A 16,848-nucleotide genomic window follows, 5' to 3' on the forward strand; every position below is an offset into this window, starting at 1 on the left:
GCATCTGCTCTGAATTCATTTTCGGGCTCTATTGGTATACTGCAAAGGCGAGCATATGCGTGAGCGAGCTAACAGGGCTCCACTTCACTCAAATGTTCATCAACATTTTAAAGTTGAGCTCCACGCAGCCCTCCCAGGAGACTGTCGTGGGATTTTACAGCAGATAATGGGATAGGGAAAAAAGAGTCAAATCGCAGTGGTGACAGACAGCGTAACAAGGTTCATCTCTCCTGCATGTGCAGGTGTAGCCTCGACTAAGCAGGCAATTAAATTCATCCCATCCGGCCCTCCAAGGCAGACCCCCTGCGAAAGGGCCATTGAGAGAAACCTGGGGGCGGGGTCTGGCCCCGTGAGTGAAACCACGCAAATGTATAGCAGTTCCAAAGCCTGGCTTCAAGGGAAGCGAGGCCACTAAAGCACTCTCGTCCACCTGTCTTCTGCTTCCTTCTGTTGGCTGGACTGGGGGCCCTTCAAGACCATGTGAGCTCATTTGGTTGGAGGCGGGGTCAAAGGGCAGCTCCAGTCAGGCAACCATGACATAACCCAGGACCATCAGCTTCCTGGACCTGCGCCTGCATCTTTGAGTGTCACTCTGACTACAAAGGCCCTTGGAGCCAAGGCCCATGGGGAAATGGCCCTGTGGCCTCAGTCCTGGCGCTGTCAGGTCCATAGGACCATCCTCACACCATTTAGGGTTTCTGCCCATCGGGTGTTCCTGGCCTCTGATGTGGGGGGTGGGACAGGGAGCAGGACAAGCCCCCTAGGAGCTTCCCGTTATAGTCCGATGGCAAATGGCTTCTGCGTGTCTCATCATTTTCCAAACTAGCTCCTTGGCTAGCCTCAGAAAACTAAGGCATAGCCTTAGGTACCTGCCATAAATTGTATTAAAATCTGATACCAGAAGCAGCTGTGTGGAGACCTCTCAGAGCAGAGACTCACACAGGCAGATGCCCAGAGGGGCAGGAGGCATCATAAGTAAGGGGTGTCGGCCTACCAGGGATAATGGGAACTGGTGGGACCCAACTTAATTGGTGAAAGCCACCAGCCAGGTAGGGGGGCAGTGTGATCAGTATTACCATATGATCCAGTTTTATTCAAAAGAGAAATCACAAGTCCTAATTTTCATGTGCAATTTTCCAATCTTTAAATGTTGGTTCTGAATTGACATTAGAATATAATAAAGCATGGTGTAGGTTCACAAAACGAAAAAAAAAAACCCACATCCATGGGCCACACTCTAACCCTCGGGCACAAGTTGGTGACCTCTTAAAGGAGCTGAAGCCCTGATGCCGGGGTGCCAGCCGACCAGCGCACCCCGCACGGGGACAGACAGATCGTTCCCAGAGCACCTGCTTGTGAACACACAGGTGGTGGGCATGCAGATGTGCTTTTGGAATTTTCTGAAGAGTTCAATCTCTCTGAGGATGCATTATTTTGTCTTCCTTTGGCTTTATTTCCAGGCTTAGCCTCAGAGTAAAAGCTTCAGGAAAAAGTGATCTTACATATCAGAGCTCTAAACATAAAACAGAAGAGAACGCAAGCTACTGGCCTGGCTGATAACATCTCCAAACCTTCAAAACCACTTTATTTTAGCTTTATTGTTTAGCCACTAAGTCGTGTCTGATTCTTTGCCATCTCATGGACTGTAGCCTGCCAGGCTCCTCTGTCCATGGGATTCTCCAGGTAACAATATTGGAGTGGGTTGCCATTTCCTTCTCCAGGGGATCTTCCCAAAACCTGTCTTACTTACAGCAGACAGGGATCAAACCTGTGTCTCCTGTAAGTAGTCATTGCAAAAGTGACAGGGTAGTATGCTACATTTCTCAGCGTCATTTTAAAAGAAAACTAAATGCTCTTTTTAAAACATTTTTTTCCAGAGCTTCAAGTGGGCACACGACACAAAGAACTTCTGGATATTGACAGCTCCTCTGTGATTCTTGAAGACGGAATCACCAAGCTCAATACCATTGGCCACTATGAGGTAAGAACAAGGGCATCCCCAGCCCAAACTGGACTAGATCCTGTCCAGGACCATGCAAATTCTTTGAAAATTACAAGATTCCCACCGGTTTCCTGGAATCATTTGAAGATGGCTTGTTTCAGGGGCAGGAGTTTTCCTTACTTGCTCGTGGTCTGGGATCTCCTTTCCCAGAGCTGTGATTTTCATGGGTCCAGTCACTCTCTATCCTGTGGTTTAGGTCAGCAACTTCACCTTTACCAGATCCTCCGGCCTGTTCAGTGGAAGAGGCGTTGTCGAGCTTGACACTGAACAAAGTTCAGTTCTAAGATGCACCGCTGTTCATTACTGACCTGGTGACCTCTGTGTAGGGTCCTTTGTTTCTGAAGAAGTTTTACATTTCCTGTTTGTTTGAATATTCAGTGATACCTCTGTGGCCTCTGACCCACTTACTGGGTGAGTGTTGAGGTGGGTGACGGGGACATGTGACCCAGCAGAGAGCTGAGTGCCAGAGAAGCGTGCTCAGAACCAAAGAGGGGAGGCAGGGGAGGTTCCTGAACACCACGGGATCCTGGGAGTCATTCAGTAAATTATCCGAATCTTTGTTGAATATCCACTCTGTGCTAAGAGCTGGGAAGGCATGCAAGTGGAACAAAGACTAGGTCCCTGACCTCAGAGAGCCTACAGCCCTGGGACCAGTGTGGGGATGGAAAGGAAAGAGGAGCCAAGTCGTGAGGCAACATCTTGCAGTTTAATAGTGCTATGACTCAGAGCATCCAGGAAGGCTTCCTGGAGGAAGCAGTGACTCATCTGAGACCTGAAGAGTGAGAACTTCAACCAGGCCAACATTCCCAACACGGAAGGGGTGCATGCTTGCTCTTCTGCAGAAAGACTTTTAGATTAGCTGGAACTGGAGAGGGGCACAGGTGGCAGTGAGAGCCAGTAACAGCCAATGTGTATGTGCCAGTTGCTGGTCTCAGCCTTTCCCTTTATTTCTGCAAATTCTATCTATAGCAGTCCTATGAGGTAGGGACTATTATTAGCCCACTTTATAGATGAGTACACTGAGGCTCAGGGAAGTGTGAGCTAGTCGGTAGCTAGTCAGTGGCAGAGAGAAGTTGGGACCCAAATCGTTGGGCTCTAGGGCCCATGGCTTGACCAGTACAGGATGGCTTCTCACAGTAGAAAGCCGGAGAAGTGGGAAGGAGGGGAGCGGGGAAGCGCAGACCGTGCAGGCCCCGAGGCTTCGTCCAGAGTCTGGCTGTTATGCCCAGGACAGCGGGACACCATTGGAGGATCTTAAGCAGGAGAAATTTGTGTCTTAGAAAATGACTGTGGCTGTGTGTGGAGCATGGATATAGGAGGTGCCAACAGGGAAACAGGGAGGCTCTTCAAAGGATTTCAGGTAAGGAATGATGTTGACGAGGAATGACACTGTGGCTCTAGAAAATGAGGCAAGCAGATGAATTCCGAGATTGGCTGTGCAGCTGTATTCTGAGATGGGCTGAAGGTGCATACCGTGAGCTGTGTGGGTGGGAGAGATACTTGGGGGAGGGGAGGGGTCAGGAAGGCATGGGGATGGCTGGGTAGATGCACAGATGCCTTTTCGGAGCTGGAAAAGCAGGGGAGCAGCTTCCCAGGCCTGTGGAGGGAGCAGCTTCCCAGGCCCTTGGAGAGTAGCGCCCCGTCTTTCAGGGCTGAAATCCTATGGAGACGTGTCTGCACCCAGAAGGCCTTTGGGACGGGCACTCCCCTCAACCAGACAGAATCTGAGACCAGCCCTTGCCAGGGTTTCCTGGACAACCACCGGGAGCAGAGGACCCCCTGAGCCTTGGGCTCTTTGGCTGAGTGGGTCTCAGAGCCGGGTGAGAAACTGTTGCTCTGGGTAATCCCTGGGTCGGTGTTGCCCCTGCAGCCTTTGCTGGAGGGCGCCCCGCAGAGAATGTGCCAGGTTAACAGTCTGTCCCTGTCCTCGCTCTTCTGCATCTTAGACTTTCCAACCTTGGTATCATCTTGCCAAAAGCTGCAGCGCCTTTTGAGTTTTTAAAAAGCTCAAGAAACTTTCTGAAAGTACCTATTCCTGTCGGTGGGCCACATTTGGAGAAGCGCTGCTCCAGAGGAAATCTAAGGGCTGGGAAAATTAGAATCAGGCTTACTCCGCCTTCAATCTGCGTTTGAGAGCCGCACCCAGCCGCTGTCTCCTCCTGTTTCTGGGTGGTGGGCTCGTCTGGGCAAGTTTGGCAGAAACTCAGCCACAAATGCCCTCCTTTGGTGTCTTGACCCACATGCTGGCCTTGCTCAGCTGTGGAGGGAGGGCTGGCCCACCCTGGTCGGGCTTCTCGGCATCCCCTGGCCACCGTGTGGCATGGAGTGGGCCCCAAAGGAAGAGGGTGTGGCCACTCACCGGCATTAATACGGAAAGGCAGGACAAGACACTCCAGCAGTGAGAGGGGAGATCCACGACCGCTGTCTGCAAGGCAAGGGGAGGACTGTCAGGAGAGAGGGGACATCAGTCTTCACTGCAGACACCGGCCGTGCTAGACACCGATCTGCTTAAGGATGATAATGAAATTAATCTGGCCTGTAGTCACTTCCTGTCCCAATGATTTATTGGCCTCATACCCTGGCGTTGCCACATGGTGGTAATAAATGACAAGACTAGGATACAAGGGCTTAAAGGATTCTCCTTGTGTTTAAAGAGCTAAGCCGTAAGGCAAATAAACGCAGAGAGCTTGAAGGAAACTGGGGAGGTCAACGGCCCCATGCCCTCTGTACCTGGACCATCGCACATGCCCTAGCTTTCAGAGACTATCATATATCCAGCCTCCTAAGTCTGCACCTGCTTTACGGAACAGTCAAAATTTGGAGTCATTTGACAGGGCTGAGCTGAAGCTTCCTTTTGCCCTTTCATTAAAGAAAAATTTTCTCCTAGAACACTTACATTTCCCTCCAAAGAGACAGGGCGCTAATTATCACTCTTATTCATTTACTAAAGCGCTCTCATTTGAGTCACTGTAAGTGCTTGAAAGCGAAAAACTATATTTCATTTAAAAATAGGATCTCACTCGGAGTCTTAAGTGATTCAGACTCACCTCCCTCCAATTACCCTAAATTAGTGAGGTTTTCAAGTTAATCTTTAGCGAAGGCCAGTTCCTCCTCTTACCTAAACAAAGTCCCTGCTGCTGGAGTGTGAGCCCGTTTCTTCTCTCGCCTTGTTCTGTCCTCAGGGCGAATAGAGTGTAACTGGTCTCCTCCGAATGATTTTCTGTCCGTGTACTTGAAGAACCAGTTTCTCGAAGGGACATGAAGGGGCAGCGAGAACATAGCATCTCATGGGGCCGATGCAGCCTCCGGAGCCCCAGATTACCAGCACTGCCCTATCACCAGCAGGATGGCATCCTGGCCCACCCTGGGGATCAGCACAGTTGCTTTGCACAACTGTGGCAGCCACCGACGACAGTGGCAGCCGGTGCCCAGCACTGCTGGAGGGCATAGACATGATTGATGCTCACACACCCTGTGACGAAGGTGCTTTTATTACCCTCGCTCTCTATCAGAAAGAGGAGGAATTTCTGCTCCAGTCTCATTCAGCCCTGTGCAGACAAGGGGCAGAATGACGCCTTTACAAACCCATGAAACCAGAGGCATCTTCTCGCCTATAATTAAACCCTCCTGAATGCCTCCTTCACTATTGCCCACTGTGTGTGTTTACTACGAAGGGGGCTGTGCTGTGCTCTGGAGCCAGAGCGTGTGTCTGTGTGAGTCTATAGAGGGTGTGGGCGGCTGGTCCCATGTGACTGTGGCAGGATGGCCTCGCCCGGTCCAGGCTTTGTGCAGCTGCCCCCGCCCCTGCCGTGTGACCTCACTGCACCCACATCCAGCCATTGGGCGGCATCAAGTTTGCAGGACAGGTGTTGTGTCCAGCAGGAAATGTGCTCTACAGATCACACCTCTCGTTCTGAGCTGTGAGGTTTCGAGGGCAGAAGAGATGTTTAACCAACGTGTTGCTGAAGAACGTTCCTCCTAACGGGAGCGTGCCGGTGCTCAAGTGGTCACTGCTAACACCAGAGTTGTCACTCACGTGACATTTAAAGTTCAGAGGAACGTCCCCAAGGTCAGTGGTCTTTCCGGTCAGGTGCGTCATCTGTGACACAGGCTGTGGACTGCTTCTTTGGACTGTCTCTAAGGGTCTCTTACAGCATGGATGACTTTAGATTCTTATTTACCAGAAAAACGGAGAGCTTTTAGTGTGCTGGGCGCTGTCCTAGGAGCTTTCACGAACAGGGACTGCTTCGTGCTCTTTGTAGCCCGGTGAGGTAGACGCTGCCATTATTCTCATTCCGAGGCCCAGGGAGGCTAAGGAACTTGGCCACACTCCCATAGCTCTCCTCACTGATGCCCCAAGGCTGGAAGCAGATGAAAAAGGGATTGCACAGAGGCTGTGCCTCTGCTCAGCGCCAGAGGGGTCACCTTGCTCAGAGCCGGGCTTGCAGCCCACGCTCCTAGCCTCTGAAGCAGCCTGGCTGGAGAGCTTAGGAGAAATTCTGGTAGTCATCTTCTCTGATGTCAAATTCAAAAGGGCGACTTCTCTTCAGATCTTACGTTGAATCTCACGTCTGTGAGTTTATCAGAATGCTTCCTTACGTCTGATCCTTCTTTGACATCCTTTAAGGCCAATACTCCTTGAAGGCGACAGAAGTTTACCTTCATGAGAGGGAAGCCTCTTTCAGGTATCCAAGGGCTCACAACTCCAGCGCAACAAAAGCCTGGGGAGCTTAGGTTCCTCATCGCATGCTCACTGGTGGAGCCTAGGCTCCCTCCTCGAGGACTAGCTCGGGGTTCCAGCCGTCCTCAAAGCGACTTTGTGTCTGGCCCAGGGCTGATTCCAAGCACACCAGAAAGAAGCCGGAGCTGTGTTGTTCATTGTCACTAGTTTCAGGAACCCTCCAGAGCTCTGTCCTGGGCAGCAGGAGCATCTTGGGTGATTTGAGGTGTCTATTGAGAATGTTCTAATGTCCCCTCCCAGATGCTCTGCTGAGCCCTGAGCCTCCTCTCCTGAAGGACTGAGCAAGGTTATCACTTGGGCTCTGAGAAAGAAAATAGATTCCTTTTTCGTCTGCCTCCAGTCTTTGGGTGTCAGTGAGAAGAGCTGAGGGGAAGGCGGGGAGAGCGGTATTGATGAGTGGTTGCTGGGACAACGTTAGTTGAACAGGATTCTGTTTTCACAAAATACCATTTTAGGAATGAGAGATGCCAGTAAGGGTTTCCACATGGAGCTGTGTAGTGACTATTGTGTTTTCAGACTTAAGGAGAAAATGTAATGGTGGTTCAGACCCTACTCATAATTTTCCATAAAATTCTTAGGCTAAAGTTCCAGCTTTCCTCTTGGGCCAGCCATTTGAAATTGACACCACCTCGGCCTTCCCTGGCGGCCTGGTGGTTAAGGCAAAAGGAGAAGGGGGCAACAGAGGATGAGATGGTTAGATAGCATCAGCAGCTCAACAGACATGAATTTGAGCAAACTCCAGGAGATAGTGAAGGACAGGGAAGCCTGACATGCTGCAGTCCATGGGGTCGCAGAGAGTCAGACACAACTAAGCGGCTGAACAGCAACAACCAGTGGTTAAGACATCATGCCTCCACTGTAGGGAACGCAAGTTTGATCCCTGGTCAGGGAACTAAGATCCCACATGCCTTGCAGTGAGGCCAAAAAAAAAAAGACATTAAAAAAAAAAAAAGAAATTGCCAACATCTGACCATTTTTTATTTACAAAATGGCAGTTTCATCAGGTTAAGTATAAGTTCAATCTTATATTTCTAGAAAATCTGTTTTTATGGTATAATCATCAACTTGTGGCGTTAAGACAGTATGTCACCACAAAGAAAACTCACCTTCACTTAGAATTTGAGGGTGTGTTGCTTTTATTTCAGAAGCAACCTCATTTTATTTTTTAAAAGGTGTTCTTTAGTGACTCAGTCCAGTTCAGTCGCTCAGTCATGTCTGACTCTTTGTGACCTCATGGACTGCAGCACACCAGGCCTCCCTGTCTATCACCAACTCCCAGAGCTTGCTCAAACTCATGTGCATCAAGTCGGTAATACCATCCAACTATCTCATCCTCTGTCATCCCCTTCTCCTCCTGCCTTCAATCTTTCCCAGCATCAGGGTCTTTTCCCTGAGTCAGTTCTTTGCATGAGGTGGCCAAAGGATTGGAGTTCCAGCTTCAACATCAGTCCTTCCAATGAACACCTAGGACTGATCTCCTTTAGGATGGACTGGTTGGATCTCCTTGCAGTCCAAGGGACTCTCAAGAGTCTTCTCCAACACCACAGTTCAAAAGCATCAATTCTTCGGCGTTCAGCTTTCTTTATGGTCCAACTCTCACATCCTACATGACCACTGGAAAAACCATAGCTTTGACTAGACGGACTAGCCCCCATTTAGTGACTAGTCCCCACTTGATGAGCTTTACTTCAATGTACCTTAGATTAGTTATTTATTTCTGTGTTTTTGGCTGAGCTGGATCTTCGTTTCTACGTGCAGACTTTCTCTAGGTGCAGCGAGCAGGACTGCTCGTCGTCGTGGTGCGTGGGCTTCTCGCTGCAGTGGCTTCTGTTGCAGAGCACAGGCTCTCGTGCACGGGCTTCAGTAGTTGCCCCACACAGGCTCAGTAGTTATGACTTGTGGGGTTTAGTATAGTTCACTTATGGACTCAGTATTTGTGGCACTTGGGCTTAGCTGCCCCCCAGCATGTGGGATCTGCCCAGACCAGGGGTCAAACCCGTGTCCCCTGCACTGGCTGGTGGATTTGTCACAATGGACCTCCAGGGAAGTCCTGAAGCAACTTTAAATTGATGACATGGGTCCATCTCTCCCTGTATGGTCTCAGCTCCTAATTCCAATGGTAGAAAAGTCTGCAGTCATCTTTGCCTCATTCCAGTGAGGGTCAGCTACCTTCATTGGAGGGGTATGTCTTTGATGTCATTTTGTCTTGGAGCACCATGACACTGGAAGGAATTTAATGTGAAATTGCTGTGTGTACCAACTCTGCTCTGGGCCGGAGAAACATTCCTGCCACAGATCCATCTAGTGACATTAATGTTTCTTTGATTTAATTTGGTTTTCATTCCTAAAGTAGGGGCCCACAGGATGCTCCCGGCCTCACAGGAGTATGGGAGAATTAACGAGCCACTCTTAGGAAAGCTTTTGGAGCTCCTCAGATGGAACAAACAGCATCATATATTTAACACCTTGGATTCTGTGGCACTTTTCAAAATGGCATTTCTGTCCTTCACTCGGCAGCAGCTGACTTTTCTGCAAAACAGAAAATGGAACCCTTTACCACCACCACCACTCCCCCCCACCCCGCCCCAACAAACATCTGTAACTAAACTAGTTTTTTGTCTTTATAACAGTGTTAATGTGTCACGTGGAGGGGAAAACGTGCCAGCCCTAGAGCAGCTGTGAAAGTTAGACATACCCTCACACACATACATGCTCACACACACACACAACTCATCTGCTAATAAAATGCTTTTACACTTGCTCTCAGGAGATAATTTCAGAGTAAAATTTCCCCGGTACAAGCTGCGTCTGCGCTGTCTTAATGCTTGAGCACCGTGCCAGCAGCAATTCATTGCCAGCTCTCGAAAAGACATTTGAACTTTTGGCTGTGCTCCTTATCGGAAAGCCCATCCGTGGTGTTTGTGATTATAGAGTAAGGGTGCTCGCTTTTGGCAAAACAAAGCATCTGACAGTAGTAGAGTATTGGCTCAACACACAACGGGATCCATTTGGGATTCATTCTTTGACAATTACCCAGAATGAATCACCAGCTTCCTTTTATAACGAAGGTGTTTATTGGCTTAGAAGCAGAGCATATCCAGCTCTTCATGGGGAGGGATTTTGTAATGATGTTCAGACATTCTCATAAACTCGGTGTCTGAGTATTGCTAAGGGGGTGCCTGCACAGAGCGTTGACTTTAATTGCATCAAAAATGGAGGAGAATTGAAAAATCAGCCAGAAAACAATGAATGGCTCAAGGGGAAAGGAGAGGATGTCTAGTAATAGCGGCAGAGTCCTGGAGCTCGGTACGAGTTTAGAATCCATGCACAAGACACTTTGCAGAGGCCAGAAGGCCCCCACCAGCCCTGCCCAGGCCCCCTTCCCCCACAGGATGTCAGGAGCACCAGTAGTTGGAGGCTTCTGGCCTAGACTCAGTGACTGGCTGGACCCTGTGCTCAGGGGCCTCCTCCAGGGCTGGCTCTCACCAGAGTTCCTTCCCCTGTGGGGACAACCTGCAAGAGATTAGGCTTTAATCCTTTGGTGTTTGCTGAGCCGGTTTGTACAATCTGATAACCAACTTGCCACAGGCCAGAAAACAGTCTAAGTTTTTACTTTTTTCCCCAAATAGAGTGAGGCCAGGTCCAAATTAATATTAGAATTCAGAAAAGCCTTAGAGCTTTCAAGTGGAGGGAAAAATCACCTGGCTGATGACAGTGTTCAGAAATAACAGGATTAACCCTCCAGTCACATCCCAGAATAAAGGTGAGGGTTGGTGTATCCCTGCCCTGTCGCTTCTCCATGGCGTCTTTGTCTAGTATTTATGTGGACCACTACCTCAGAACAATGTACTCCTCCAGCGAGCAAAGCCTGCCCTCTTTCTCTCAGCATCTAGGTCCCCTTGGCCTGATGGGCCCTTCTTCCTCTGGTTAAGTGTGGGGAAGAGTTACACCAAAGGCTCCATGGTCCCCAAAGTTTCTCATCCCTCAGAACTCTTGATGTTATCTCCACAAGAGGCTACACGTTGGGGTTGAAATCACGCCAGTATGGTGAAAGCATCTGTCAAATGCATACATTTAAAATCCATGACAGTTTTTAAAAACAGCTGTGTTGGAATATAATCTGTATATCTTAAAGGTCACCTTTTCCAAGTGAAGGTGGTTCAGTGGGTTCTTGCATTTGTGGAGTTGTGCAGTCATCACCACAATCTAATTTTAAAACATTTTCATTACTTCAAATAGAAACCTTGAACTCATTGAAAGTCACTCTTCATTCCTCCAAAGGCAACTAATAATCTACCTTCTGTTTGTATAAATGTGCCTATTCTGGACAAATTATGATTGTATAATACATGATCTTTTGTGACTGACTCCTTTCACTTAACCATGTTTTTGAGATCCATTCATGTTGTAGCATGTGTCAGTACTTCTTCCCTTTTATTGTATGGCAATTTTTTTATAGTGTATTCATTCACTAGAATAATAATTCTTTTAAAAGGACAAACTGCTGGTAGCTGCAACAATGCAGATAAATATAAACATGATAGACTTTATATTGACCCTAAGAAGCTAGACACAAGTGTATGCTGAATGGTTCCATGTACGTGAAGTTCAAGAACAGACAGAACTAATCAGTGGTGATGGAAGTCAGAAAAGCGATTACCCCTGGATGAGGATGGGGTGGTTGTTGATTGAGAAGCGTAACAGGGGTACTTCCTGGAACCTTGAAATATAATTTTGTATCTTGATGTGGGTGGTGGCTACACAGGTATACACTGAAGTGAACGTTCTTGAGCTGTACATTTAATACAAGAACATTCCTATAAGTCATGTTTAAAGTTTTTATTTAAAAGTGTATGCAATTTTACGATTTTTACAAGCTTCTTTTAAAAAGATAAAGACCTGCAAAAAAAGAGAATACATTATAAGTGCTGGACGGATTATCACAAAGTGAGCCTATCTTACAGCTCCCACTCAGATCAAGAAATAGAACGTTATGGGCACCACAGACGCCCCCTATGGACTCTCCTAATCACCACTTTCTCCTCTCCGAACATTTAAATCATGGTTTTGACTGGGTTTTTTGTTTTTCTGTTTCTTTTTTTTAAGCTAAATGTGAATGGAACCACACGGTGTTCATTCTTTTGTCAGGATTTTGGTTCGCCAGTGTCTCTGTGAGGTTCATCCATGTGGCACGGAGCAGTAATTTGCTCACTGTTGTTGTCTTATCATAACCTGTTTTATGAGTATACCTCAAACTCTTTATTCATTCTGCTGTTGATGGATATTGGGGTTGTAAATGCCAGTATGGGGCACTTACAAAGTTTACCTTCAGGATACGCACATGTGCATACCTAAATGTGAAATTGCTCTGTCATAGGGTAGCCACCAGCTTTACAGGCCAGTTTTTGAAAACTTGTTTCAGCATTTCTTTATATAGTAGGACCCCCCCCGCCTTTCAAAAAAAGAAAGTGGTCTAAACAGTACCTACTTCCAAGAGGCTGGGGTGCCCTCCAAAACAGTTGACTCCTCCCCTTGCCTGCCTCCTTCACAAAACCACAAGCTCCTTGAGGGCAGAAACAGTGTCTTGCTCATCACTATAGCCCCAGCCTGCAATGCTCAGAACGCAGGAATTCTTAAATAAATATTTGATTGAATAAGTGAGAGAATGTAAGATCCATCCAGCCATCTAATTCCTGAGTGAAGTTGAGAAACACATTAAATTTTGAAAACTCATCTATTTTTTATCTTTGCTTTCAGATATCAAATGGATCCACTATAAAAGTCTTTAAGAAGATAGCAAATTTTACTTCAGGTAACCAACGTAATGTTAACCTTTTGTTCTCAGTCTATAAAGTATTGTTTTTTGCCTCTCAGATGTACTGTCACAAAGATGAGACTGAGTTGTTGCTAAGTAATTCTCTGATTGGAGGAAAGCCATTTTGATCTGTTTCTGGTCCTAAGAATGCATGCTCTGCAAAGGGGGACAGGAAACTGTGAACAGTGGTTGCCGTGACTGCCTGGCACTGAGGAAGCTGCTATCATTAACCACCCCTAAAGATGGGGCAGAATCTTAGCCATTGCAGCTCTTTCCCGACTCCTCAGTAGGATGGGGGCTGACAGAGGGGATCCCCCTGGCAAACTGAGGGAAGCTTGCAGATTAGCACACAGCCCTGCAAGCTCTGAACAAACAAGATAATTCACTTAGTCCAAAGCTCCTACTGATGGACCAAGGACAGGGAGCTTTGTGGGCAAAGTTAATCGGCCAGTCTCTAAACTCTCTTCTATGTCCCTGATAGCCTAGGGGCAGGAAAACACTGTAACAGTGCCTTGAGAAAATCCTGAGGTCTATGCCAGGCTTCTCTCTAGAGAAATTTTATCCAGGCCAAGACAGTCAGTCCTCCTCGGCCCTCAGAAAGGTTCTGGGCCTCACCAACAGGGCCTGTTCACACATGCACAGCTGGAGGTGGGGCTTCCCTATTCCTGGATTCAGTGGTAGGAGCAGCCTGATAGGACCCAACACCTGGGGAGTGCAAACGAGGAATTCAGGGCTCCCAACGAAATGGATAGGATGACTGGGAGGGTTGGAGGACACCCCTTGGTAGGTTGCAGGACATCCCCACCTCCCAAGCCCCCATCTACTCCCAAGTCAAGCTATATTGAGAGAAGCCATCTTGCAGTGGGCGGCTGTCCTTCTGGTCTAGGGTGGGGGGTTGGTGTCTTTATGCTGTAATAAGTGGAGGAGCTGTGTATTTTAGGCTTCAAAGACTATAGTCTTTTGAGAGCTTGTTATTTAGAGATCTTGCATTTGGATCACTTCATGGGCCTTAAAGGTGGTCAGCGCCTCTGCTTCCTCCCGGTCCAGTCTCTCCTTACTCTCCAAAGCCCTTGCCCCTCTGTCCTTTCATCACCCACTCTGAACATCCCAGCCAGTCCCCTGGTGAACCCAGCTGCTCCCCTTTCCTGAACCTCAGGCTGGGCCACCCCGTGGGAGAGGCCTGCAACAGCACAGCTAAGTCATTGTAAATTCCCATGTGGATCCAGACCCTCAATGTACCCTGTTCCCCTTTGTGCTTCTCCAGACAGCTGACTGTTCTCCGTGATCCCACGTTCTCTCCTCTGATCCCCACAGGCTTCCCTGTCAGCAGATGACTTCACTCAGTACCTCACAGAGAAAAGAGATCAGAATGCCTTCAGTAGCCAGCGCCAGCCCACCCTGCCTCCCTCCCTGCGTCTGCCAGTCCCTCCTCCTGGCTCCCCAGACATGCCAGGGCTGCCCTTCCTCCCAGCCACATCCCTTTTCCCACCTGGGCTTTGCATCCCTGCTACTATAGTTTTCCATCAGCATTTTAAGGTGTTCTAGTCTCTCTCGTCTTCAAAACAAAACCCAACTGCCTTGCTTCCTCCTCTCCCTGCATTTGCCACTTCCTTTTCAGCCACATTTCTTCTCAGACTGTCCACTTTGTGCTGCTCCATCACTCACTCTGTGACCTCCGCCTTGCTGCCCTTCTCTCCGATCCTAGAAGAGGTCACCTTCCTTTCCACCTCAGGGCATTTGCACCCACCCTCCTCCCCATTTGGTCCTGCTCGCTATCCGTTCATTTAGGTCCAGCTCCAACATCCCTCCTCAGAGAACCTCACTGATTAGGGCTGTGCTAACTGTGTGATTAGGAGGAGTCTCTCAGTGGCTAGGCCATGAATTCCTTTAGGTGAGAGCTAGGTCTTACTCATTGTTGTCTGCCTAGTAGCCCCTGGCACACAGTAGGTGCTCCAGCTCTATTTGTTAAATGAATGAGAATTGAACCTCTCCTACCCCACCCCCAAGTGATGGTTCAGCCTCTGCTGCAGCACTTCCAGGGACAACTCCAGTCCCTGGCCCATCCTATCTTCACACTGTTCCTAAGGCCTTAAGATGCAGCGGGGCGAGGCGGGGGGCGGGGCGAGGAATGTCCCTATGAAAAGCTCTGGTGGGAGGGCTCAAGGAACCTATTCTGTTTATAACACAAGTGGGGCATCTTATGGGAAGGCCAGTTAGCCCATGGTTGTTTTCTCTAATGCCCTGTTTCTCTCCTTCTTTCCGTGGCGTTCAGATGTGGAATACACAGAAGATCACTGCCACTTGGTGAGTCCAGGCTTGCTTGTGCTCCCGCTGAATCGGATGCCTTCTGCAGCGCAGCGCGTCTCCTTGGGTAACGCTGCTTCTGCTCTGTCTTCTCTTTAGATTTTACCAGATTCGGAAGCATTCCAAGATGTGCAGGGAAAGAGACATCGAGGGAAGCACAAGTTCAAAGTAAAAGAAATGTATCTGACAAAGCTGCTGTCGACCAAGGTACACTTACCATTCTGGGAGTGCTTTACGGCTACCTTGGGGGTGTATGATGTGTTTGACTTAATTTCCACTGAAGTGTGAAAATGTTACAAATCCCTTGTGCCTTCTAGCAAAGCAAAATGAAAGTTTAAATTGTAAACACTTCCTACCCCCTTCTTCTTCTTCCTCACAAACTGCAAAGATAAAGCACTTTACAAATTTCTACCATAGCATCTTCAGTCAGGGATTTAATGTTGTTCCCAAGCCCTTTACCCACCACTGCACTGTTATTTTTTAGGTTGACAGCATAATTATTCCTTTTTATTTACTTGTTACTATAGATGAACAATAAAACTCCCTCTTTAAATTGCAAATAAAATGAAGAGGGGGTGGTCATTTTAAAATTAAGACTTCTGTTCACATATAAAAGTGTCAGATGTTTTAAAAGCCAGTGGAATAGGAATACCAAATTGGGAGCAAATTTTCCTTTATCTAGTTTTTAGTGGGATTAAACAGAAGTCTGTAGTGATCCTTTTTTTCCTGAAATGACTAGCAATAAAAGTGCTATTATCTACACCTGGCCCTAGTCTTCTGCTGGGCATGCATCTTCAGATTATAGCAGAGTGTCAGCTTGGAGCTTAAACAAATCTACTAGATTTGTTTGGTGGGTAGAGGACAGCCAGAATCTCTTGGCTTTTCTCATCTGTCCCACAGAACTCTATTTGTTTTTTATAAAACAGTCAGATGCTCTGGAAAGTACACAATAAAAACCCTATGATAGAAATACATGCAACAGGAAAAATTCTGGGAACCAAGCAACATCATTTGAGTTTTTCCAGGCTGAACATAACTAATAAAAGCCAAACATCCGGGGCTTCTTGGTTTATGTATACAGCCCCTGTAACTGACATTTCAACTGCTAGCAGTTTCAAAGACAGCCTCCCTGTTGCCTAAATAATGTCATTATCAGCAAGAAGCTTATGCACCCACTCTAAACCTGGGCATGGATTTTCAGGACCTGTGTCTTAAACACTGAGTGCTGGCCTCATTTGACAGCTGTACATACTTGCTCTTCAGCTTGTTTTTCTGTTTTGTTCATCATTATCTCTGAACTTGGATTTCACTTTTCATCATGTTTTAAAAAACCACTATCCTATTTTCTCTTTAATCTTCCAAGTCTGATGTGTTCTGTCTTTCAGGTGGCAATTCACTCTGTACTTGAAAAACTTTTTAGAAGTATCTGGAGTTTACCCAACAGCAGAGCCCCGTTTGCTATAAAATACTTTTTTGACTTTTTGGATGCCCAGGCTGAAAACAAAAAAATCACAGATCCTGACGTTGTACATATTTGGAAAACAAACAGGTGGGAACAACAATAGGTGATTACCGACTTTAAGAATCTGGGACAGAATCTTAACTAAAAGAAGGGCATGGATAGTTACAGAAGGGTTATCCCTATATTTGAACTTTTTGGCTTGGCAAGCTATTGTGTCAAAGCAGTTTCTTACCGGTAGGTACTGTTTTTTAAATAAAAACGATTCCTGTGCTGAGAATCCTATTCTTTAGGGCAAAGTAAACAACCTCTATTATTTTTACTATCTTAAACAAGTTTAGCTTGACCAGTAAATGATGAGAAATTAATATTTTGTGGTTTTATCATACACTTTTCCATTAGAGAAGAGTCTTAAATTTGTCCCTCAGAGGATTCATCACTTAACAATTTCCAAGCTGTCTATTGTATAAGTTTCTGTTTTTATTTGGTCAAATGCCATGCTGCTGCTACTGCTGCTAAGTCGCTTC

At 47.3% G+C, this 16,848-nt stretch overlaps 1 protein-coding gene across 1 annotated transcript in view; it reads left to right on the plus strand.

Annotated features, from left to right (window-relative positions):
* The window catches only part of PLXNC1 (plexin C1), a 153,618-nt gene that overhangs the window by 127,682 nt on the left and 9,088 nt on the right, over window positions 1–16,848 (plus strand). The window contains exons 23-27 of the mRNA XM_019960357.2: window positions 1,878–1,981; window positions 12,501–12,555; window positions 14,831–14,862; window positions 14,962–15,069; window positions 16,248–16,411. Of these exons, the coding sequence (XP_019815916.2) occupies window positions 1,878–1,981; window positions 12,501–12,555; window positions 14,831–14,862; window positions 14,962–15,069; window positions 16,248–16,411 (463 nt within the window). The remainder of the gene's footprint in view (window positions 1–1,877; window positions 1,982–12,500; window positions 12,556–14,830; window positions 14,863–14,961; window positions 15,070–16,247; window positions 16,412–16,848) is intronic.

This window comes from Bos indicus, chromosome 5, assembly GCF_029378745.1.
Source record: "Bos indicus isolate NIAB-ARS_2022 breed Sahiwal x Tharparkar chromosome 5, NIAB-ARS_B.indTharparkar_mat_pri_1.0, whole genome shotgun sequence".
NCBI lineage: Eukaryota > Metazoa > Chordata > Mammalia > Artiodactyla > Bovidae > Bos > Bos indicus.